This window comes from Delphinus delphis, chromosome 1 (genome assembly GCF_949987515.2).
Source record: "Delphinus delphis chromosome 1, mDelDel1.2, whole genome shotgun sequence".
Lineage (NCBI taxonomy): Eukaryota > Metazoa > Chordata > Mammalia > Artiodactyla > Delphinidae > Delphinus > Delphinus delphis.
The window spans coordinates 25,648,183-25,674,581 of record NC_082683.1 but is presented as its reverse complement, the minus strand read 5'-3'; the positions used below and the strand labels follow the sequence as shown (position 1 = coordinate 25,674,581).

Below are 26,399 nucleotides of genomic sequence, written 5' to 3'. Positions count from 1 at the left end.
AAGCCTATCCAAGTATGTTGCTACTTAATGTCTCAGCACAAGCTGAGACTGTAAAGCATCGGCTAATACAGGTGACAAGCTCTTACTGCCTTCCTTTTCATCTTTGCTCCTGGGGTGAGTCTAAGAAGCTTCGGTTCACAAAAGTGATCTAACGCTGTCTCCCACATCTACCCACACTTATCCAACCTTCACCCCAGGTTCTAGGAACAATTTCTGGAGAAGTTGGGTTAAGAACAACTATCAATTCTGGTTTCTCACATCCCTTTCAAAGGGAGAATGCCCCAGGTAGCTCAGTTTCTTCCTTATCAGTGCTGGCTCTGGAGAGGCAGAGAGACACAGGGGTCAGCCATCAGCCACAGGAAGGAATGCGAGGCAGTGTCTGTGTGATGGGGCTGAGCCATTTTCCCCCTCTGCAAAAACAGCAGCACAGTGATATTTAAGGCTCTCCCTATGTCACGCTCCTGATGTGCACTATATGTAGCTGCTAATCCCAATCAATTTCAACATTTCTTAACTGCTGGAACGCCTTTCTTAACACTGTAATTTACCCTCAAAAGAACAGGGAGCACACACCCTCGCCTCCCCGGTACCACATTCTACTAACTGCCGCCCCTCCCACACCCCACTAACCTACCTGCACAAAGAAGGAAGAAGCCCTCCTTCAGAGCCCGCAATAGACGGCCACGGTACATAAGCCACCGACAAGAACTTTTATTTCTTTGCAATGACATTAAATACAACTGCTACAAGGAGAAATACATGATAAAGAGGAGGCACCAAACTTCACTTTCATAATTGATCCTGACAACAACCAAAGTAAACTGGGGCCTGCATTAGATGCAAAACTAAGGTTATTTCAGGCTCTTTATATACAAGTAAACTATGTAAACAGCACATTCCTACTCTGCATTGTCAAGACCCCCGTGGCGAGAATGTCATCACAGATAAAGAAAGCTAGGTAGGCAGTTAAATGCACACAACGCTTATGTAAATAAAACACGGCAAGAATTCTACATGAAAATTAGACTTAGAGGCCAACACTAAATGTGAGATATGTAGCTTTTAAAAACAGATTAAAACTCCAGATTCTACCCACTACCGTCTTTAAGGCGAACATGCCTGATAATGAGTTTTCTTTGGCTTTGTTTTTCTTCTTAAAGAATACCATGTTAACCGCTAGGGAACAGTTCTCTCCTCCCCCAGTCCAACAGATTTAATTAAGCTGCTAAAGCTTGAAAAACAGAATTATCTGAGCAAAGAGGAAATGTGATTGTCACATTTTCTCGTTAACCCATCACTCATTTGATTTGGCAAAGGCGATGCTCCCATTACACATCAGTCTTAAACCCTCCTGTACCAGGGAGGCAGGAACATGAGTCTTAGACTTTTGCCTAAGCAAAAGGCTGTCCCTTTACTCCTTGGCTATCTGTGGGGAACAAGACAGCTGCAACGCTAATTATTCCAGCAACAATTAATTCTAACTATGCTATAGTTCCAAAGGTGGATGTTTGTCCCACTCCATCATACTAATTTACGGAAACCTGGAGAAGTGACTGATATAGGAAATGCCAACTGAAATAACAGATTTTGACTCTTGCCTTTGAACAGAACTTCTCCTTTGCATTTTGGTCCCAGACTCTAAACCAGATGTCGAAGGAAAAGAGAATCCTTGACTGGATAGAAATAGTTAACACTTAGGGATATCCATCTAAGTTTACTGGTAACTATGACCAAGTTTCTCCCAAATCAGTTTCTAAAGCAGGGTAGGATGTTTAAGATGGGTTACTTGCATACAAAGATGGGGCTGATGGAACAACAAAACCAGACAGAGGCAATGAGCCCAGTATCACAGGCTGTGTGCTATAGCAACTAGGTACAACCGTCTCACAGAGTGAACAACAGCACAAATGCCAGACTGCAAAATCTCCCAATAGATGTCTAGAGCTGTCTGTAAAGAGAATAACAAACTACTAAGACATCCATTAAGATAGCTGCATATAGCATTACCCTTAAGATCCGGTAATGCTTTGTGCACAGGCTTAATCAAAACTATTTTAGATTCACTTTAGTAGTTTTGTAAAACTGTACATCAGAGGTTTGACCAAGTAAGGAGATCCTGGATCAAAAGGCACCTCTTATTAACTAATAATGGAGACAAAAGACAGCTTCTCCAAAGTCTCTCCCACAGGATGGAAGCTCACTAACACGTCAACTCATACTTGAACTGGAGTTCAGCAGATGAAACTGAAGACCAACTGACACCTCTCAATAGCACTGCTTTCTGGCCTGTCCTAGAGTCAAGACTCTGGGTGGGTGGCTCTTCAATAAAAAGCACAGTAAGGCTGTTCTTAAGAGGCATATCTATGTCTAACAGGATACAGGAATATGCCAGTAGAGCCCTAAGTTCACTGGGGAAAAAAGAAGGAATATCCTTGAAGAAAGGCAGAGAAGGCAGACAGTCACAAGATCACAAATCAACAGGGGTTGTTAGTCACCAGTCTTCTGTTAGAGTTAAGATGTACAAGATTTGTAAACACTATTGTGCAAAATAAATTTAATGAAGAATGAAAAAAAAAGCCAAAAAATAAAGGCAGCTAGTAGGTACAAAAAGAAGAAAAGATTTACACTTCTAATTTGTCCTTTCAACTACTTCAGATGTCCTGGATTACCAACTTTAAAATACTGACAGGTATTTGGAGATTCAAATAAAAAAGGTAAGAGGCGTTGTTAAAAGTGACTTGTATCCATTTATAAGTCATCAGCAATAATTAACACTGGCTTGCAGCCTGATAAAGAATCTCTTCCTCATAGGAGATTAAAAGATGATTTCTTTTGGGCACCAGAAGTAGACTTCACCTCTGCATAGAGGTGGGTGTTTTGCTTGATCCTGGGTGTTTTGACTTAATGCCGGCTTTCAGGCGGCAGCCACCTTCAATTTAAATTAAAAAATTAAACCTATTATCAACTCAACACTGCTTAAATGCATACACACACATAAACAGGAAGGACCTTATACAAAAAATTTCAAGTCAGCAATGGGCATTTCCAAAAGGTGACGAGTTCTTTAAATTAAAATGTTGTGAAAAATAAATTTCAAAATCTACAAAGCACAAAACAGCAGAAGATGAGACGCTGCTCTGGACAGGACCCTGGATAGGGACCTTCACTGCTGATGGGAGGAGACAAATGGACTGTACGGGAAATCTGGTAGACGCTGGAACCGATGGTGGCTTCGCATGTTCTGGTCAACCCACTGAGTCAGACTGTATCTTTGCAGAGACTTCTGTCGGAACCGGGCGTAGTTTCTATCAGCAGAGAGGGAAAATAAAAAGAGGACAGATGAGGGTTTCAGCTGGAATGGTTATTTGTACACAAAAAAGGCCAAGAAAACTATTTAAAGAATACTGTTACTTTTGGAAATTGGATATTCATTTTATATTTCGATTCTCATAATTTTAGAAATTTTATATTATTTTCCTTATATGAAAGTCACACTATAAGTTCTATTTCCTTCCAATTTCCAAAGCCACCTAATTCCCATACAGGTATTATGGTGATATGGTCCATATACATGAATGTTCTAAGAAAACCCAATGTATAATGTATAATAATGTTTAAGCAGGAAAAACCCATTTTCTCCCTCTGGAAACATTTAGAACAGGATCTATATTTTATTGCTTGCATCAGACCTGTACCTCCAACAGGACTTCACTGTCTGACACAGCTCAAGGTTGCTCAGGACACAGCAGTTAAAATTAGAATAAAATTCCCAGAGAAGGTAAGCATCACGTGAGAATCACACTGCAAGTTTAGAAACTGAACAGACTCAAAGTTTCTTGAGAGCCTCCTTTAGTTGTGTACTGGGCTGGGGTTCTGAGCAGGACCCTCTGAGATAATTTCACCCCATTCTCAACTCCAGCTTGTCCTAATAACCACCTGGGAAGCTTTAATGTAAAGATATAGATTCTTGGCCCCTCTCTCCACCCTTAGACTTAATAATTTAGAATCCCTTGAGTCAAGCCCTGGACATCTGTATTTTTAGACATCTCCATAGGTGATTATGGGGAATAGCCCAGGTTGAAAATAATTTTAACAGTACTTGGTATTTATCTAGCCCTATATGCAAATACTTGCTGAATTCTTTAAACATCTCACACCATTTAATCCTAATGACAATCCTACCAGAAAAGTACTCTCATTAACTCCTTATACAGGATAGGAAACTAAGCCTCAGGTAAAATAACTTCCCCAAGGTCGTAGAGTGGAGTAAGTAGAAGAGCCTGGATTTGAATTCACATCTGACTGCAGAATTTAATAACTATTACACAACACTGCCTTTCCGAGTACTGCTGTCATTTTGGCAACTATAAAGAAAACACTAAGTTTAAAGGCCCTGATGTGGGAGTACGTCTGACATACTTGAAAAATAGCAAGGAGAGACTTCCCTGGTGGCGCAGTGGTTAAGAATCCACCTGCCAATGCGGGGGACACCGGTTCGATCCCTGGTCCAGGAAGATCCCACATGCTGCAGAGCAACTAAGCCTGTGCACCACAACTATTGAGCCTGCGCTCTAGAGCCCGTGAGCCACAACTACTGAAGCCCGTGCGCCTAGAGCCTGTGCACCATGACAAGAGAAGCCACCGCAATGAGAAGCCCAAGCATCGCAATGAAGAGTAGCCCCCGCTCGCTGCAACTAGAGAAAGCCCGCGCACAGCAACGAAGACCCAATGCAGCCAAAAATAAATAAATAAATAAACTAAACAGTATGAAAAACAGAAATAGCAAGGAATCCAGTGTGACTAGAGCAGAGTGAGCAAAGTGAATAGTAGAGGAGATGAGGGTGGTGAGCTAACCAAGTCAGCCTAGACCAAAACATAGAGGCACTTGTGATCATGGAGATGGGAAGCCACTGGAAAACTCTGTGCAAAGAAGAGAGAATCTGACTTATGCTTTCAAAGAATTTCTCTGGCTGCTTGAGTTGAGAACAGTAGACAGGCAAGGGCAGAAGTAGGGAGACCATTTAGGAGACTTGCAACAATCCAAGTGAAAATGATTGAGAAATGATCAGGTTTTGGATATATTATACGTAGAGCTTATAGAATTTGCTAATGCACTGACTATGGAATAAGAGAGAAAGGAATCACAGATGACTCCAAGGTCTCTGAATAATTGGATCAAGTAACTGAATAAATCTGTAAAACCACACTACATCAAGAAACCAGAAGATTTCAGGACTAGAAAGGCTCTTTGACATCAATTAGTCCAATATCTTAATTTTACTGTTGTGAGGACCAGAGAAATGAAGTGATTTGATCAAAATCACATAGCTAGTTAAAAAGTGCAAAGCCAGTATTAGATCCCAGGTTTCCTGAATTTCAGTCCAATTCTTATTCTATTATACTATATCACTTCTTTTTCTACCTCTGGAATTAAACAATAATTACAGCCCTACCAAAGCCCTACCACATTTCTCCTGTAGCAAAATTCTACCCTTTTCTTCCTTCTTCTAAACACCCACTCACCGCCTGGTGAGGTCCGAAGGATGCTGCCATTTTGGGTTCTGCATGTGATGAACTTGACCCATCAAGGCACACAGCTCCCCCAAGGTACCTGTGATACAGAGAGATCAGTGGTTAGGAAGCAGCTCAGTGAACTACCGTGTCAGCCTAGGTCAAAACATGTACTTTCAGGGAAGGAGAAAACAGGCACTGGTCCTAATACTATCTATTTATGATTATCACAAGCAGTCAGCACAGAAACTATAAGCCAGAGAAGAGAGCTTGCTCTTGGATGATATGATGATGAAGAAGCAGCAATAATGACAGCCACCATTCATTCATTCAACATTAATTTATTAGCTCCTATAATGTGTGAGAAACTTTACTGGGTCCTAGAATATGGTACAGACAAGACACTGGACCTGCCCAATGAAGTTTATACAGAAGACGGGCAAAAACTTTGCAAAACTGGGCAAAAACCAGTTTCCAAAAACTTTGATATGTAGTGACAGGAGAAATACATGCTGCTATGAGTACAGAGACTGGGGAGTGGGGGTTAGAGAAAGTCCCCTCCAGGGGAAGTAAATTATAAGCAGGGATCTAAAGGATGTATAGACGTTAGTGGGAGGGGTGGGAGGTAGGGATATCCAGTAGAAATAGCTAATAGAAAGGCCCAGAGACACAAGACAGCAAAATACATTCAAGAAACAAGAGAAGTTGAGAATAGAAGGCGGGTAGGGGCTTTTTGCTTAGCAAGAAAAATAACTGGAGGCAATTTCTCAAACACCTGGGAGCCAGGCAAGGTGCTAGGCACTATACATGTTATCTTACTAATTCTGAAAAAAATATCTTGTAGGGAGATAGATTTTTTTTTTTTTTTTTTTTTTTTTGCGGTACACGGGCCTCTCACTGTTGTGGCCTCTCCCGCTGCGGAGCACAGGCTCCGGACGCGCAGGCTCAGCGGCCATGGCTCATGGGCCCAGCCGCTCCACGGCATGTGGGATCTTCCCAGACCAGGGCACGAACCCGTGTCCCCTGCATCGGCAGGTAGACTCTCAACCACTGCGCCACCAGGGAAGCCCGGGAGATAGATTTTTATTAAAATCATTTTAGAGATGGGAAACTATGGCTCAGGGAGGTGAACTTGCCTTAAATGATTATTAAACTGGACTAAAAACTGGCTCTTTTTAGATTCCATGCTTTTGCCACTATTTGATAATGCTTATTTTGCACTTAAGGGCTGAGAATTCGGCTGAAGCTCACAAAGCCAAAAATTATGGTTAGAGAGAATAATTCCCCTAGACCAGTGGCTCTCAAATTTTAACATGCATCATAATCAGCTGCAAATATAAAACAGGTTGCTGGGCCCCAACCCCAGTTTCTGATTCTGTAGGTCTGGAGTGGGACATGGGAATTTGCTTTTGTAACAAATGCCCAAGTGATGCTACTGCTGCTGCTGGTCTGGGAACCACATTTTGAAAACCTCTGCCCTAGACAGTGGAGACCCTTCTTTCAGCTGGTTTACATACTTCTCATTATCGTATCTACCCTGCTCTCAGGAACCAAGAGCTGTCAAACTAGGCGACAGACCATCTTTTCATGTTCTGGTAGAAGATACTTACTTAACTTTTAGGACCAGTATAATTTATTTGAAGCCTCAAGAAGCCCAACTCTGTAGAAAAAGTATATACTTTGGAGTTTAGGCAGACTTGAGTTAAAATTCCAATCCAGCCACTAACTAGCTCTGTAACCCTGGGTAAATCATTCCTCTTATCTATGAAATGTGGACAATAATAATATTTTGCTTGAACTTAAATATTAGGGATATAGTACATAAAAGACCTAGCATATCTTCTGGCACTCAGGCAGTGTGCAGTAAGTGGTAGCTATTATTATTATGGTGTTACAGCCTCGGGACTATGTTAGTTTGCAAAGACTCTTCAAAGCCTGTGACAATCAATCACCTATTTATAAGGAAAAAATGCTTATTAAGTGGATCAGTCTACATATAAACTATGACATGCTTTATAACACTCAGCAGAAATTCTCTAACCATAATGAGATGATACTTTTCAGCAAAAATTTATAGATTCATTACATTAAATGTTTCTATGCAGTTAAAATAAAAAAGCACAACCAAGGGTAAAAGAAGACAACTGACAAAATGAAAAATGTACCTGAAACGTATTTGCAAGGGTTTACTGTCCTTATTCTGCAAAGATAAGTCTCCTCATCAAACAAAACAAAAGAGGTCAAGGACATGAATAGGTAATTCTCAAAACTAATACAAGTAATCAATAAACGTAATGAAAAGATGCTCAATCTCACTAATATGGAAATAAAACATATTATCTCACTTCTTGAAAAGGAAATACAAATCAGAAATGGGTTTTCCTGGGCTTCCCTGGTGGTGCAGTAGTTGAAAGTCCGCCTGCCGATGCAGGGGACACGGGTTCGTGCCTTGGTGTGGGAAGATCCCACATGCCGCGGAGCGGCTGGGCCCGTGAGCCATGGCCGCTGAGCCTGCGCGTCCGGAGCCTGTGCTCCGCAGCGGGAGAGGCCACAACAGTGAGAGGCCCGCGTACCACCAAAAAAAAAAAAAAAAAAAGAAAGAAATGAGTTTTCCCTTTAAGAGAGAAGTAGCTTTTGATTAGAAAATCCCTTGCCTGTTTGATTTGTTAAGCTAAAATCAAAGGTCTCTACTCAAATTGCTTTTCCTTTACCATACTTTCATATCACTAGCATCCCCCTCCCTCTAGCCCCCACAAAAAGGACATTTCAATGGTGAGAAATCAGCTTTCCAAGAATTTCAAGATACATTTTTCTTGCCAAAGCATCACCAAAGGAGGGCTGGCAAGATATGGAAAGTCTGGTGTCCAGTCTCAAATGCGACAAGATTATCTGTAGACCATGTCCTTCAGCTTACTCATCTCTTACCACGTAGACTCTATAAAACTGTCCTGACGATGGAGACTAAAGATATACCTATAAACCTCCTACAAAGAAACCTATTCACTTTAAACTAAAAGAAGAAAAAGACTGATCAATTAGGCCCAATGAGGCTTCAAGTATTCAACTGCTAGGCGTCATAATCTAGCAGCAGCAACTTACATACAGCATTTACCATGTATCAGGCAGTATCCTATGTGCTTTACATATATTAACATATTTATTCCTTACAATAATCCTATGAGGTATTTCCCCCAATTTACAGATGAAGAGGCACAGAGAAGTAATTGGTCCAAGGTTACACAGCTAGTGACAGAGCCCAAATTCCAATAACAGAATACCATCATAGGGTTGAGTTTCCTGAAAAATTTTCTAGGACTGACATTTCACTGTGGGGATTAGAAAGCAAGAATCACATTGCAATATGTCTTGTATATCCAGTTGGTACCTCAGCACAGCGCTGAGTAAACAAAGGCTCAATAACTATTGTCTCGGCTTATGTACCAAGAAATGTTAGTTTTCATTAGCACTAAGAACTTAACTGATGTACCAGGGTAACCTTTATTATTAATAAGGGTTAATGATCTAGAGATAATGGGAGCTAATATTTATCAAGCATTTATTATGTGCCAGGCACTTTGCTAACTGCTTTCCATGTATCTTATCACTTAATCCTAACAACCACATGAGGCAAATACCATTATCTCCATTTTATTCATGAATAAACTGAAGCTTAGAAAAGATACTCATCTATCATCTAGTAAATGGGAAAGCCAGGATTCAAACCCATGTGGGGCTATTAATCCAAAAACCTTATTTCAGCTCACAGCTTCAATCTCTTCTTCCTCCAAATTTAGAGATGCTAACAAGAATAGAAACATTTAAATTTTCTCTTTTCATAGTTTCCAACAGATGGGCTTTCTTGGATCAACAATCAGTACGATGGGTTTATTTTAAGTTGTGGCTAAAAGGTGGTGAAGACTGTCCTTTGTTTTGTGGCTAAGAATGAAATTCATCTAAGAATGAAATTAGGAGGAAAAAACCTCAACATTTCAGAGATGAGATCAGCGGTTCACCGAAACAATCTATAAATATGCAGCTGTTATAAAGGAGGAGTAATAATAATGCTGAATGCTTGCTATGCCAATGGCCCTTCTGACAGGTCTTATACATCACCATACTTTGTACCACATGACCAAGAACAGAGACTCTCTCTGGGGCTAATGACCTAAGATCTGGCCTGGCACCAACAGGTCATTAAGTGAATCAATCAGATACTCTCCCTTGGAATGTGAATGTGAGCTTTAATAATGAGAACAAGAGAGAGAACAGCACACAGAGGTAGGACTCTAGGAGAGGACAGACACTTGAGATAGCTAATAGAGAGCAGCAGAAGCACTAGTCATAGAGATAGATAAGATTAGAAGTACCAGAATCACTAACTCAGCAGGGAAAACCTATTGAAAAGGAAACAAAGGCATCCATTTCTGAAGGGGCCTGGCTCTATGGTTGATTCTTTTTATTATGAGGCCAAGCTATGTAGCTGAGCCTCTAATCTTCATCTCTTCCTGTAAATCCTTAAACTCAGTTACTTAAAGGCAATCACAATGTCTTTATTCAATGCAATCAAAAAACTACCTAATACAGGGGAGGGAATGAAGAGGGAAGGAAAGAAAAAAAAATGTGCTACAGGGGTATAGGCTATTGCTTTTACAAAAAGATTAATAGAATAGGAATAGGGAATTCCCTGGCTGCCCAGTGGTTAGGTCTCCATGCTCTCACTGCTGATGGGCCGGGTTCAATATCTGGTCGGGGAACTAAGATCCCACATCCCACAAGTCGCATAGTGTGGTCAAAAAAAAAAGGAAAAAAAGATTAAGTAGAAAGCCAGAATGCAAACATCCAGGCCAACAAAAGTGTGATGATCTAGTACAAATCTTGACTGATTTTTTCCATGCATACAAGGCAAAAAACAAAAGAAAGAAACAGGAATTATTATATAACTCATTTCTGCAGTGTTGTATTGTACGGGGGATATTGAACAATGTATGAATGTTCTCAACAGTAATGGCAAATGTAGAAACAGAATTTACATAATCACTGCTGCTTATGGTCTTCAGTAAAAATCAAAGCAGACTTCCACTTCTAATCATAATGAATGGGCATACCTCCACTGTAAGCAACTAGAGACTGGGCAAAATGTATGAAACAACTATATTCAGACTGCTCAGAACTGTAATCCCTAAGGGAAAGGAAACAATTGAGGTGAGACTCAAAACTTCTTATGAGTCTATGAGTTTATAATTTTTCAAAATAAAAAGTTTTTTTTTAATGAAGGCAAAACAAATATAAAATAAGTAAACAAAAGCAGAGAGGCTTCACAACAGCAGACCTGCACTATAAGACACTAAAAGGAGTTCATCAGGAAAAAAGAAAATATGAGATGGAAAGGAATCAAGAGCACTGGAAATGGTAAATATGTGAGTAAATACAAAAGCCCTTTTCTCATTTAAAAAGTGTCTTTAAAAGATAACTGTTTAAAGTAAAAGCAATAATCAGGGACTGCCCTGGTGTTCCAGTGGGTAAGGTTCCGTGCCCCCAATGCAGGGGGCCCGGGTTCGATCCCTGGTCAGGGAACTAGATCCCACGTGTATGCCGCAACTAAGAGTCTGCATGCTGCAACTAAGAGTCTGCATGCCGCAGTGAAGATCCCACGTGCCACAACTAAGACCTGGAGCAGCCAAAATCAATAAATAAATATTTTAAGAAAACAAAAAAATAAAGTAAAAGCAATAATGTATTGAAGAGTTTATAATATATGTATAAAAACAGTAACAAAAAATGGAGATTTGTAAGGGTACTATTGTTAGGGCCTTACAGGATATGTTAAGTGGTATATTATTTGAAGGCAGACTGATTAAAGTTAAAGATCTGTATTGTAAACTATAGAGCAACAGTTCTCAAAGTATGTCCCAGGATCTGTGGGAGTCCTCAACACCCTTCTGAGGCTTCACAAGATCAAAATTATTTTCATAACAGCACTAAGATGTTATTTGTTTTTACTACTTGCAATCTCTCAAAAGTGTACTGGGGAGAGATATGGGAACATATGTATATGTATAACTGATTCACTTTGTTATAAAGCAGAAACTAACACACCATTGTAAAGTAATTATACCCCAATAAAGATGTTAAAAAAAAAAAAAAAAAAAAAAGTGTACTGGGGAGTTTTCAAGAGGCTACACAACATGATATGGAATGCAGATTCACATATGAGAATCTGGTAGTTTTCTATTAAGCTAGATGTTAAAAAAAATCTGCAAAAATGTAAATCAATGCATTCTTCTCCCTAAACTTTTGGTTTTGTTTTGAAAATTATAGTTATTTTTAATAAAAACATTGTTAACATGCAATGAATTATCTTAAAATATATTAATAAATATTTTAACAATTTACCAGTTATAACTTTTAATATGGTTGCATATAGATAGATACAATACAAACAAACAAAAACATTTTGGGGTCCTCAATTTTTAAGAGTATGAATGATCTGGAAGAGTGTAAACAAGTCCTGAGACCAGAAACTGTGAGAACTACTACCCTAGAACAACCACTGAAAATAAAACAAAGAGGTATAGGTAATAAGTCAAGCATGGAGATAAAACAGAATACTAAAAAATACTCAAAAAAAAAAAAAACCAGGAAAAGATGAAAGAAGAAACAACGAACATATAGACAAACAGAAAACAAGTAGTAAGATGGTAGATTTAAATCCAACCGATAATTACATTAAATGTGACTGGACTAACACTTGAATTAAAAGACAGATTGTGAGACCAGGGGGAAACAAGACTCAACTATATGCTGTCTACAAGACATCCACTTTAAACATATAGATAGTTTAAAAGTAAAAGGATGAAAAAAACATATCATGCAAACACTAGTCAAAAGAAAGCTTGAATGGCTATTTAAATCAGACAAATTAAACTCTAAAACAAGGAATATTACTAAGAGTAAAAAGAGACAGTTCATAATGATAAAGGGGTCAATTCTTCACGAGGACATAGTATTGCTAAATGTATATGCATCTAATGGCAGCGTTTCAAAATACATGAGGCAAAAATGACAGAACTGAAAGGAGGAACAAAAACATCCACAACTAGGGTTGAAGATATGAACTCTTCTTTTAATGAGAAAATCTGTAAAGATATAGAATTGATAACTACCATCAACCAACAAAACCTTATTGAAATTTATAGAACACTCTACCAACATCAGAATATACATTTTCAAGTACACATGGACCATTCACCAAGATAGACCATATGCTGGCCTATAAAGTAAGCCCCAGTATATTTAAAAGGATTGAAATCACACCAAGTATATTCTCTAACCACAACAGAATTAAACTAGAAATTAATAATAGGAAGATAGCCGAAAACTCCTAAATACTTGGAAATTAAGCAACACACTTCTAAATAACCCACAGGTCAAACAAGAAATCACAAGGGAAATTAGAAATTGCTTTGAACCAAATGAAAATGAAAACACATCAAATTTGTGACATGCACCTAAGTAGCACTTAAAGGGAAACTTGAGACTTAGAAAGGTCTCAAATCAATGACATAAGTTTCCACATTAAAAATCTAGAGAGGGGCTTCCCTGGTGGCGCCGTGGTTGAGAGTCCGCCTGCCGATGCAGGGGACGTGGGTTCGTGCCCAGGTCCGGGAGGATCCCACATGCCACGGAGCGGCTGTGCCTGTGAGCCATGGCTGCTGAGCCTGCGTGTCTGGAGCCTGTGCTCCGCAACAGGAGAGGCCACAACAGTGAGAGGCCCGCATACCACAAAAAAAAAAAAAATCTAGAGAACAAGAACAAATTAAAGCCAAAGTAAATGGAAAAGAAATAATAAAGAGAAGAAAAGAAAATAGCCAACAACATAGAAATATGAAACTAAAAACTTACTTTGGGGAAAAAATTAGTAAAATTGATAAACCTTTAACTAGATTTGTTTAAGGAAAAAAAGACAAATTACCAATATTAGAAATGAAACAGTGAACATCACTACAGATCTTACAGTAATTAAAGGAATAATAAGGAAATTTTTAATGAATAATTTTATGCCAATAAATTCATCAACTTAGATAAAATGGACAAATTCCTTGTAAGACACAAATTACCAAGATAAAGAAATTCTGAAAAGCCCGGTATCTATTACATCTGTAGTTACAAACCTTGCCAAAAAGAAAACTCCAGGCTTTATTGGTAAATTCTACCAAACATTTAAAGGAAGAAACAATACCAATCCTGCACAAACTGAGAAACTGAGGAGAAAACAACTCCCAACTAAATTTATGAAGCCAGCATCACCATGATACTTAAACCAGAGGAAGACAGTACATACAAGAAAAATTGAAGACCAATATTCCTCATAAACAAGACATAAAAACCCTTAAAAATACTAGCAAATTGACTAAAGGATAATTCATCAAGACCCAGTGACTTTACCCCAGGAATGCAAGTTGGCCTAACAGTCAAAAAAAAGTAATAAATGTAGTACACTGTGTTACAAAATAAAGGAGAAACACAATATGATCCAAATAAATGCAGAAAATTCATTTGACAAAGTTCATCATTCATTCATGATAAAAACTCCCACCAAACTACAAATAGAAGGGGAACTTCCTCACCTGATAAAGAGCATCTATGATGAATCTACATCTAATATCATACTTAATGTACTAGAGATCCTAGTCAGTGCTGTAAGGCAAGAAATAAAAAAGGCTTATAGATTGGAAAGGAAGAAATACACTGTCCTTATTTGCAGATAAAGTCATGTTAACAAAGAAACTTCTAAGGGGTCTATTAAAAAGTTACCAAAAGTAATAGAAAAACTTAGCATGGTTGTAGGACACAAGGTCAACATAAAAAATCAACTGTATATCTATATGCTAGCAATGACCAGCTAGAAATTGAAAATTAAAAAGTATCACTTACAATACCATAAAAAAGCATAAGATACTTATGAATTAATTTAACAAAATATGTACAAGACCTGTACAAAAAACTGCTGAGAAATTAAAGACATAAATAAATTGAGAACTATATCCTGTTCATGGACTGGAAGGCTCAATATTGTTATGATATCAACTTTCCCCAAATTGTTCTACAGATTCAACACAATCCCAGTGAAATACCCAACAGGTATTTTTTTTAACAAATTGACAAGATGAAATTGATTTTAAAAAATTATGGAAATCCAAAGGACCAAACAATTTTAAGACTTACTATAAAGTTACAGTAATCAAGACAGTGTAATATTGACATAAGAAAATACACATATATTAATGGAACAGAATAGAGAAGTCAGAAATAAACACATGGAAAGAATAATTTTTTCAATAAATGGTATTAGAACACTTAGATATTCATATTAAAAAAAAAGAACCTAACCTTTGCCTTAAAAAAGCCATAAAATAGTATAATCACTTTGGAAAACAGTTTGGAAGTTTCCAATACAGTTAAAAAAACACATACTAAATGACTCAGCAATTTCACTCCTAATTATTTTCCCTAGAGAAATGAACACATGTTCACACAAAAAACCCATATATGAATGTTTATAGATGCTTTATTCATAATAATCAAAAGCTAGAAACAGAAATGTCCATCAACAAATGATTAAACCGTGGTATATTCATACAAGGAAAAATTCAGCAGTGGATGTATAGAACATACATGCAACAACATGGAGTTGTTTCTTGTTGTTTTAAAAAACTACTCCAAGTTAAAAGAAACCAAACACAAAAGAGCACATACTGCATGATTCCATTTATATGTAACTCTAGAAAAGACAAATCTAATCTATAATGACCAAAAAGAAATCAGTGCTTTCCTAGAGCTGAAGTGGAGGCAGGGACAGATTGACTGGGATGGAACACAAGGGAAATTTTTAGAGTGGTGGGAATGTTCTATCAAGCTTGATTGCTGTGATGATCTCACAAGTGCATAGTTCTGTCAAAACTCACCAAGTACACTTAAAATGGGTACATTTTATTGCATGTAAAACATACCACATTAAAGTTGATTTAAAAAAAGAAAAAAAGTTAATGCATACTTCCAGATAAATATAACAGGTTGACTGCATGAGTTTATCTCTTCTTGCTCCTAACATCCCTCACTAAATTGGAAAAGAAAGGTCTCAAATGAATGATCTTAGCAACCGTCTACAGAAACTAGAAAAAGAAGAGCAAATGAAACTCTGAGTAAGCAGAAAAAGGGAAGTAATAAATATCAGAATGGGGGCTTCCCTGGTGGCACAGTGGTTGGGAGTCCGCCTGCTGATGCAGGGGACACAGGTTCGTGCCCCCACCCGGGAATAGCCCACATGACGTGGAGCAGCTAGGCCTGTGAGCCATGGCCGCTGAGCCTGCACGTCCGGAGCCTGTGCTCCACAACGGGAGAGGCCACAGTGGTGAGAGGCCCACGTACCACACACAAAAAAATATAACAGAATGGAAATTAATGAAACAGAAAAACAGAGAAAAATCAATGAAAAAGCTGTTTTTTTAAAAAAGAAAAATAATAATGTTGATAAAGTTTTAGCCAGACTGATTGGAAGAGAGAAAACACAAATGACCAATACTAAAAATGGGAAAGATGGTATCACTAGATACTATATAAAAGGTTAATAACAGAGTATTATTAACCTTAATGCCAATAAATTTAATAACTTAGATGAAATAAACAAATTCCTTGAAAGACTACCAAAGCTCACCCAAAAAGAGATACCAGTTCTTCTATTATACAAATTCTTCCAAAAAATTGAAGAGGTGGAAATACTTCCCAATTCACTCTGTGAGGCCACCATTACTCTGCTACCAAGACGACACAAAGAAAATACAAGAAAAGTACAGACCATATCCCTTATGAAGATAGATTCATAACAAAATTTTAGCAAATCAACCCAACACTATTAGTACAAGGATAATACTTTAAGACCAAGTGCAGAATGCTTAAGACCAGGAATGCAAGATTGGTTTAATACTGGAAAATCAAATAATACAATTCTCTAACATTATATGATTATCTCAGTAGATGCAGAGAAAGTATTTAATAAAACCCAATACCTGTTTCTAATAAAAATGTACAAATATCAACTGAATTTCCATATACTAGCAACAATCTTGGTAAAGATGGGAGTAACTGGAATTCATACACTGCTGGTGGGTATATAAAATGGTACCACTTTGGAAAACAGTTTGGTAGGTTCTCAAAAAGTTAAACATACCTACTGTATGACCCAGTCATTTGAAAGCATATCCATACAAAGATTTGTACATGAATGTTTATAACAGCTTTATTTAAATAGCCAAAAATTGGAAACAATCCAAATGCCCATCATTAGATGAATGGATAAACAAACTGTGGTATATCTATATAATGGAATACTACTCAGCAATAAAAAGGAATAAACTACCAAGAAAATGATTAACTGCAAAATAATTATGTTTTAAGAAAGAAGCCAGGCTCAAAAAAGAGTATACAGTGACAGCAAGTCAGCAGTTGCCTGGGGAGTGGAGGGAGCAAGGAAAGGCAGGATGAAGGAATCACAAAAGGGCACGAAGAAATTTTGGGGTGTTACAGTATGTTTTTCTTGATTGCAGTGATAGTTTCATGGGTGTTTACATATGTCAAAATTCAACAAACTGTATACTTTAAGTTTGTGCAGTTTATTGTATTTCAATTAAAACTCAAGAGAGAAAAAATATCTTGAGAGAGGTAAGAAATTCATAAAATAAGAACATAAAAAAAAAAACAAAACAGGAAAGAATTCTTAGAAGTCATAAATGTGAATGTAAAAATAAAGAAGTTAATAAGAATAGAAAATATCCCAGAAAATAGAATAAAGAGACAGAGACAGAAAAGGGAAAGAAAAAGTAAGAGACATAGAAGATCAATCCTTGGAAGTTCAATATCTAACTATTAGGAATTTCTTAAAGTGAGAGTAGATTATACAGAGAAGAAACAATTATCAAAGAAATATAAGAAATTCTCAGAACTGAGAAATATATATCCAAATTAAAAAGGCCCACTGAGGACTTCCTGGTGGTGCAGTGGTTAAGAATCCCTCTGCCAATGCAGGGGACACGGGTTCCAGCCCTGGTCTGGGACGATCCCACATGCTGCAGAGCAACTAAGCCCGTGCGCCACAACTACTGAGCCTGTGCTCTAGAGCCTGTGTGCCACAACTACTGAAGCCCGCGAGCCTAGAGCCCATGCTCTGCAACAAGAGAAGCCACCACAGTGAGAAGCCCGCGCACCACAACGAAGAGTAGCCCCCACTCACCACAACTAGAGAAAGCCCGCACACAGCAATGAAGACCCAATGCAGCCAAAAATAAATTAAATAAATAAATTTATTTTTCAAAAAAAAGTAGAATGGTGATTACCAGGGGCTTTGGGGGAGTGGCAGGGGAAGGCTAGTTATTTTTTAACGGGTATAGAGTTTGAGATTTGCAAGATAAAAAAGTTCTAGAGATCTGTTTTACAACAATGTGAATAAACTTAACACTACTAAACTATACACTTAAAAAATGGTTAAGATGGTAAATTTTATGTTACTTTTTTTTACCACAATTAAAAAAAAAAGACTAACGGGTCATGTCAGAAAACACATGAGCCCGCTTGAAGGATTTCTCATTGGTCAAAACTGGGACAAATTGAGCATCAAAAAGAATACTGACTATAATTGATTAGAAGACATTGATTTTTTTTAATTCATGAGATAATAGTGATACTAAAAAAAAAATTGAAATCTTCATACAAGTATGCTAGCTAGTACTTGTAGAAGAAACGATATATTTAGAAAACAAACATTTTCTATGCAACTCTGTGTAGTAGCTGATTCCAGCAGAGATCACCAATGAATGCTCAAACCATGAGGTGAACAATTGTTGTGGAACAGGATATTCAAATGGTACCAAGGAATCACCCCACAGATGACTTACTAATTACAAAGGGGAAAATGTACCTTAGAATGGAAAGATATGGCAGTTAACACTTTAACAAAGTGATCAAACTTAGCATCACTATTAGTAGAACAATCTGTCATTAGGTGGTGCCTCCTTATCTGATATGGGATGAACACACAATGGTACCTATGAATTATTCCAGCTTATTTTAAACGCTTAGTCTGAATCTAATCCCTCCTCTAGACCCAACTTCCAGTTTACAGGAAATATAGGGGATGGAGGAACAAGTTAAACAACGCCACGAGGAAACAATCAGACGCAATTCAGAAGGTGGGACAAACTACAAACCAAGTGACCTAGATTAAGAGAGACTAAAGAGACAATAACTAAACACATGAACCTTGATTAGATCTTGTTTGAACAATTTACAAGAAGACATTTTTGGGAAAACAGGGGAAACTGGAATATGGACTAGATATTAGATAATTTTAAGAAATTATGATTAAATATAAATTGCCAAGAAACATGTGAAAAATGTTTAACCTCATTAATTATTAAAAAAAATGTTAAAATTTACCTGTCAAATTGGTGACAAAAATTAATACAATTTTTTTGGGCAGGACAATCTGGTAACATGTAATGAAAGTTTTAAAAATGTTTATATACTTTACCCAGCAATTCCACTTCTAGGCATTCATCCTATAGAAATAAGAGTTGTACATAAACATTTATGAACCAGAATGTTCACTGCAGCATTACTAATGAAAATGGACATAAGCTAATTATCAAGATGGAATAATAAATGATACTTCATAATCATTAAAAAATCTTAATTTGAGATATTTAACATGGAAAGGTCCCTAATACATTAAGTAAATGGAAGAGAGTAGTTATATTTTGGGATCTTAGAGGGCAGAACTAGGAACTACCATTGGAAATTATAAGGAAGCACAGTTTGGCTCAATGTAAGGACTAATTTTCTAACAATTAGAATTTTCTGAAAAGAATCTAAAAAAGAATGAACATATGTGTATGTATAAGTGAATCACTTTGCTGTACACCTGAAAGTAATACAACATTGTAAATCAACTATACTGTAATTAAAAAAAAAAAAGAATTTTCTAAGCAATGAATGGCCTGCTTCATGAGGTGATGAGTTCTGCACTATTAGACTCTAAGCAAAGGCTGAAGGGTCACTTGGCAAAGATAATACAGAACAGATTTATATGTTAGGAGATTAAGGAGATCTTAATGGTCCTTTCCTACTCTAAGAATTTATAATCCCATATAAAGTTATCCATTAGCTGGGATGTCAGAAAGGAAGTGGTTGGTATTTCTTTATAAATGCTATTAAAGACCCATGTGGCACTAAACTAAAAAGAGATTATACCTATATTACAATAATAGAGTTGAAGAATGATTTACATTATTCTATTCTGTTATCAATAATATATACATTATTGATAAAGTAAAAGAAGATGATTGATTAACCTAATGGAGAGGATTCGAACTGAATTGATAGGAACTAATTTTGAACCTGCCCCCTATTAATTTCTCTGTGTCTAATAAGGAACCTGAAGTGAAATAGTGAAATAGCACTAAACATCTCAAAGAAGAAGGGCAGGAGACGCTCTGCTCCTTCTTTTTGCTTCTAGCTGCCCAGTAATTCATACATAAAGAGAGGAGAGAAAGAATATGCCCACACCCCCCCTGCAATATGGTTTATAAAATCTTTAAATGTTGGATGTATGACTATTAGGCAGTGGAAAGTGACACAGCATTTAGTATCACATTCGGTTCCTGAAAGGCAGAAGCAAGCACTGGAGGCCTATGAAGGTTTTAGAGTAACTGGTAATGTTGAAAATTCTTAGATGTAAAAAAGAAATCCCCCAAAAGATGCACTTAAAAAACCAACCAACCAACCAAACAAAAACCAACCTTTTATTATGGAAAATTTCAAATATACACAAAAGTAGAGAATAGTATAATAAGCCTCCCCCCCCCCAATCACTCAGCTTCATTTATCAACATTTTTGTAAGGCTGTTTTCTCTAATCTTTCAGGTTGAGTTTTTTCATTTTGTTTTGTTTTTAGATTTAAAAGCAAACACCTGACATCACACTATTTTTACCTATAAAAACTTCAGTATGAGAAGATACACTTCCTTGCTAATAATACTAAATATTTAATAAATGTTAGTTGCTATGGCTAGGTACTGTTCTACGCATTATACTACTACTTTCACGTATAATTTTTCCATAAACTAAGCCTCATTGTTATCTCCATTTTATAAATGAGAAAACTGAGTTTTTACTGGCTCAAGGTCACAAAGCCAGTAAGCAGTGGTGCAAGGATATGAACCCAGAAGTTAACTCTAGCCCAGACTTTGTTTTCCCGACCACTAAAGCAGGCTGACTTTTCTCTATTCTAGTTATTCTAGCCGTTCCTTATGGCATATAGATTGTTGTGATAAAGTGGAAGAGGGACTGCTGAATGAGGAAGAGACTGGAAAAGATGCAATAATATGAGCAGCTGCTCACTGCTCTTCTTGTGAAATTTTCTTTTCTAAATGCCCCAAATGAGAAAGAAAAATGTGATTGGATATCATCATTGTCAACTGCCTAGGATACAAAAGAAAGTAAGTCACCTCATAGAGGGAAAGCAATGATCAAGTCTCTTCCACAGAGGTTGAATATAGACGAACTTCTTTTAATTTGCCCCTCTAGTGACAGCGGGGGGTGGGAGTGGGGATGTCTCTAGTTCCACAAGTCCTTGAGTTCAAGCAAAGTGATCTCACACGTAAGGCCAAGTAATCAGTATGAGCAGTATTTGACTGCTTAATGAAATCTCTGGGTAAAAAATAAAAGGACCCCGGAATATAAAATTCTTCTGGCTGATGTCTCAGAGTTCTAAACCTTTCACTCACAGCCTTATAAAAAGAAAAAAAAACTACTAAGTAATTCAAGATTTGTCAAAGAAAGGGGAGTTCTCCTTTGATCTTCAGCCAAAAATTCTTCTAAAACCCTCCCTACTGATTTACAATAGATCTTAGAGTAACTGAACTACATCATCTTCTCTGTGGAGCCTACCAAGGGCATCCTCCTTCCCCATCTTCCGCTCTGCCCAAGCACAAACAGAAGGGCTCCTTCCCTGCTCCTACTGCATTTTATACATAATTCTACTAGAGCACTAATCAATACTGCAGTGTAATTATCTTTTCCTCTCTGGATTATCAATTCCCAGAAGTCTGAGACCCTATCTTAGTCTTTACATTTCCAATCCCTAATCTTCAAACTGAGCACCACTGAAAGTACTCAAGAAAGGTGTGCTGAATGAATAGAGAAAAAAGCTAAAGATGATAGAATATGGAGTGATCTTTATAAGAAGGAACTGTTTTACCAGTATTTTCTAATATCTACACCTTCAGTACAGTTCACAAGCTTCACTTTAGGAATTTCCCCATCAGCCAATAGTTTAGGATGAATGAATGAAAACATGGACTATAGTCTCTTGAGGGCTGGAGAAAGAATTCAGCCGTTTTGGTTTGCAACAGCTTTTAATGAACTAGGGAGAACTCAGACTGAAGGATCTGGAAGATAGTCAAAGCCTTTCAAGAGCTTTTATTCAGATGCCAAGATGCAAGATGGTATTTGAAATGCCTGCTTTTTACATTTAAATGCTGAAGGCAACAGGGAAAATAATTCCAAATAAAAAACCAATGATTACCAAGCAGTGCCTGGTCGTCCACTACTAATTTTTATTTTTTATTATTTTTTTTCTACTAATTTTTAGACCAAAAAATCCGAAGCAAAAAAATCCCTAGCAAAAAAGGTCTGGTTACAGCCCTCAGCCATGGGGGAGACACTTTTCATGTACTGGTATGAGTCTCCTTGGACCCCTCTCTAATACTGGTTAGCCAAACCACTTTGAGGATTATCTGGTTAGGCAATCCCTTGAAGTAAAAATCTTTGGAAAAGAAGTTATCTTTCTCACCAATTTACAAAAATTCAAGACAAGCTCTCAGTTTAAGCTATATTACACTGGAAAAAAAAAAGTCTCATCACATTTTTTATATGCCATTCTTTGATTACTGTGTTACCTTGGTTAGAGTCCACTGGGTCTTCTATATGAGCAATGACATTCCTGAGATAACTTTGCTTCTGCTTTTCTAGATCTGATGGTGAAAACGTCGGAATATTAGTCCTTGAACAAAGCAAACCAGGAGGAAAAACAATCAGTTAGAACCATGAATATAGTGCTTTGTACAGAGAAGACATATACAGCTGATGGATTAGAACAACTAACTCTCAAAACACTCTCTAAGATCCAATGACAAAAGACAGTGTTAGTCACGTAATATGAAGCTGCAACCAAGTATGGAGTTGAGAGAAAAAAAATAGATATAACCTCCTGTTAACAAGACATAGGGACTTCCTTGGTGGTGCAGTGGTTAAGAATCTGCTTGCCAGTGCAGAGGACAGGGGTTTAAGCCCTGGTCTGGGAAGATCCCGCATGCCGCAGTGCAACTAAGACCGTGCGCCACAACTACTGAGCCCGCGTGCCACAACTACTGAAGCCCGCGCGCCTAGAGCCCGAGCTCCGCAACAAGAGAAGCCACCCCAATGAGAAGCCCATGCACCGCAACAATGAATAGCCCCCACTCGCTACAACTAGAGAAATCCCGCGCACGGCAACGAAGACCCAACGCAGCCAAAAATAAATAATTAATTAATTAAAAAACCAAAACAAGGCATAGCAAAGCAAAGACTGCCTACTCCATAGAGACAGAAAGCATTTGTTGAGTAATTCAAGGTTAGTCAGGAAATAGTTAACTTCATAGAGCCACAGAAAAACTGAATAAGATAAAGACCAGAAAGAACCAGCTGGATCTGGCAATTAAAACATTGGTGACCTTGGCAAGAACAATTTCTGGCCCTCACTCATGCTGATTACACTGTACTAAGGAGTCTGTGGATGAGATAGTGAGTTTATGACTGCTCCAAGTAGCCTTAATTTCCACTGTATACAATTCACAAAGTTCCTTCAAGTCACCAAAGCAAAACAAGAAAAAAAACCCAGAAAACTGGGATTAGGGGTGGTAGGAATAAATTTAGTATCTGTGTAATCAAAAATTTTAAAAGAATCTCGTTGTAAGGAAGCCAATCTGAGTCAACCTAAAAAAACAGCTTTGCTAATTGAAAAGGCCCATGTAGAGATACTGCCATCTCCTGGCAACAAGAGAACAGATTGAAAAGGTGACCCAGATCTGCAAACTCTATAAAATTTTCTCCCCAAGGACAGTTATATGCAAGTTGGGAGAGATGGCTAAATGATTTTCTACATAGTTATATCTTAACATTTTTGTAAAAATTATTCTAACTTCCTATATCTGTGACCAAGTTTCTCCACACGCAGGGAAAGAAATCTTACATTTATACAGTGCTTTCACTAATATGTCTTTTTTTCTCTTCAAAATAACCCTGTGAGGCAGCAGGGAAGGCATCATTAGCCTCATTTTATTGACAAAGAAACCAAGGTCAGAGAATATTTGACTTGTTCAAGGTCACACAGTCATTGGTAGTCCCAGAACTTCAAGTATGCTTACTTCTGGTGCAGGGCTTTTTCCCCACACTAAGGAGAAACTCAGGAGAGGAAGAAAGCAAATGAAGAGAACCAACAGAAACCAGAATACTTCACTATACCATTACCTTGTTTTGGTTTGCAGAACAGGAATGACTTTGCCTAGTCTTTTTTCATGGACCTTCAGCTTCCCAGAATCCTTGTCAAGAACATCCTGCGTTTTTTCAGAGCAGAAAGAATGAAGAAGCAAAGATGGCCCTTAGTTATAACAAAACATCATTTATGGAAATATTCTTGAACTAATGGCTACATAGGCATACTCGTGAACCCTAGTGTGTACTGGGCACTAAGGGAGGTGCTTTAAATGAGATAATGACAGTACTCTCAAGAAAAAAAAAAAAAAACCCTAAGCGGTATGGACTGTTACATCCATTTGACAGATAGGGAATCAGGCTCAAAGAGGTTAGGTAAATTGTCCAAGATTTTTCAGCTCTTCAGTGGCTGACTCAGAGCTGTTTTATCTAATATATACAGCATGGCAACCAAAGATTGAGGCTTAGGCTGAAACCCAAAGAAAGGAGAAATAATAAAATCATCATCATCTTAGTCTATTCAGTAAATGGTTAATTTAGTACTATGTACCAGTTACTGTCAATAAATTATTTAATTAATCTTTACTATACTGTAAAGTATCATTTACTCCAATTTATAGATAAGAAATTGTGAGGAAACAGAGAAGCTAAATAATTTGCCCAGGGTCACAGTGCTAGTCAGGATTCAAACCCCAATTTATTTGAATACAAAGCTCTGCTATACAGCTTCTGAATGAAAATAATTTCATTCTGCTCTTCACCTTGAAAAATATACTTACTTTGTTTGATGAACTGGAAACAACCGGAAACCTCATTTCAAAACTTGATTTATGTGATCCATTTCTCCAGGCTGACCCTGTATTAGGAGTTTCTGAATGGTCCAAGATCTGAGAGAATACAGGTGTAGGTTTCTTACTGTCAGACATATTTTTATCAGAGACAGTTTGTTGAAAATTACTGTTTGAAAAAGGGAGTGGGGACCCATCATAGGCAGAGTTACTGAGGCTGATCCCTTCAGATTCTGTGCAAATTGTGCTCTCATTTAGGCTAAGACCATCTTCTCTCATCTCTTCTCCAAGGGAGGAGGGTTTTTCAGTAACTTTGGATGTATCAGTCTTGTCCTTATCAAGTACAACATTACAAACTGTTGGATCAAATGGTGCAACTGTAACTTTTATAAGATTCTTTTCTAGTGCAAAGCGTCTGTTCAATGGTTTAGGAGGAGTTGGTCCATGACCAACTGATGTATTTAGTTGAGGTAGTTTGAAGAGGCTAGTGGTCTCAGCTTCTGGTCCCAAGCTGTACAATGAATTTTTCTCTTGGGGAGTATCAAGTGGAATTTGACTCTCTTTCCCTCCCTTCTCAACATTCCTGCTGTCATGGTTAGGCAAGCCTCCTCCCCAAGAAAAGTGCTCATTTGATAGGTCATCATCCTTCAAGAGTTCCTGAATCTCTTCCTCCGTGAAACTGAAATGGCCATCATCTTCCCCATCAGACAGCTCCAGCAAGGAGTCATCCAATCCGTCCTCATCCAAGGAATCCCAAGAAAATGGGGCATTGTCTTTAGGCAAAAGAGAGGTACCAGAAGACTGTTCAGAGGGCACTAGTGAGCACGGCATATCTGGAGAAATAAAAGGCAGTTTCGCTGAGGAACAGGAAATACCCTTATATCAATTCCAATCTGCTCTAGAGAGTGGTGGTGTCTTAGTATTTCAAATTCTTTGCACTATGACTTGTAACATGAGAAAGTTTTAAGATATTTAAGCTTACCAGAATCATGGAAATATATATCAGAACAATGAGATACTTTTTTTCCTATCAAAATGGCAAAAATTAAGATGACACAGTAATCTAGTTTGGTGAGAATGTGAGAAACAAGGATCCTCACACACTATCAGTGACAGTATAAGTCAGTACAATATTTTGTGGAGAGAAATTTGGCAACAGCATTTGACCCAGCAATTTCACTTCTGGAAATTTATCTTGCAGAAGTACCTGTACAAAGGCACACAGATACATTTACAAAGATGTTCAAAGCAGCATTATTCAAAACATCCAAGTATTGGAAACAACCTGAATGTCCATCACCAGAACTGTTCAGTAAAATCATGGTACACTCATGTTATAGAATACTTTACAATTATTTAAAAACATAATGAAGTGGATCTGTATATACTTTACAATTATTTAAAAACACAATGAAGTGGATCTGTATATACTATCATGGAATAATATCTATAACATACAAACAAAATAAATATGTATGTAAAATGTTTGGATTTTCACAGTTTACACTTTTTAGAAAG

The 26,399-nt window shown here is 37.5% G+C and overlaps 1 protein-coding gene across 7 annotated transcripts in view; it reads right to left on the bottom strand.

Annotated features, from left to right (window-relative positions):
• Positions 1-702: 702 nt before the first annotated feature.
• The window catches only part of S100PBP (S100P binding protein), a 32,101-nt gene continuing 6,404 nt past the window's right edge, over positions 703-26,399 (bottom strand). For 5 of the 7 annotated variants that reach the window (XM_060018546.1, XM_060018564.1, XM_060018554.1 and 2 more), the window contains 5 exons: positions 24,873-25,714; positions 24,130-24,215; positions 22,521-22,624; positions 5,524-5,611; positions 703-3,305 (listed from right to left, as the gene is read on the bottom strand). In XM_060018546.1, the coding sequence (XP_059874529.1) occupies positions 3,164-3,305; positions 5,524-5,611; positions 22,521-22,624; positions 24,130-24,215; positions 24,873-25,712 (1,260 nt within the window). In that variant the 5' untranslated portion in view covers positions 25,713-25,714 and the 3' untranslated portion in view covers positions 703-3,163. Of the gene's footprint in view, positions 3,306-5,523; positions 5,612-18,622; positions 19,122-22,520; positions 22,625-24,129; positions 24,216-24,872; positions 25,715-26,399 lie in introns of those variants that run through there. The other 2 variants (XM_060018581.1, XM_060018590.1) reach the window with 2 other exon arrangements.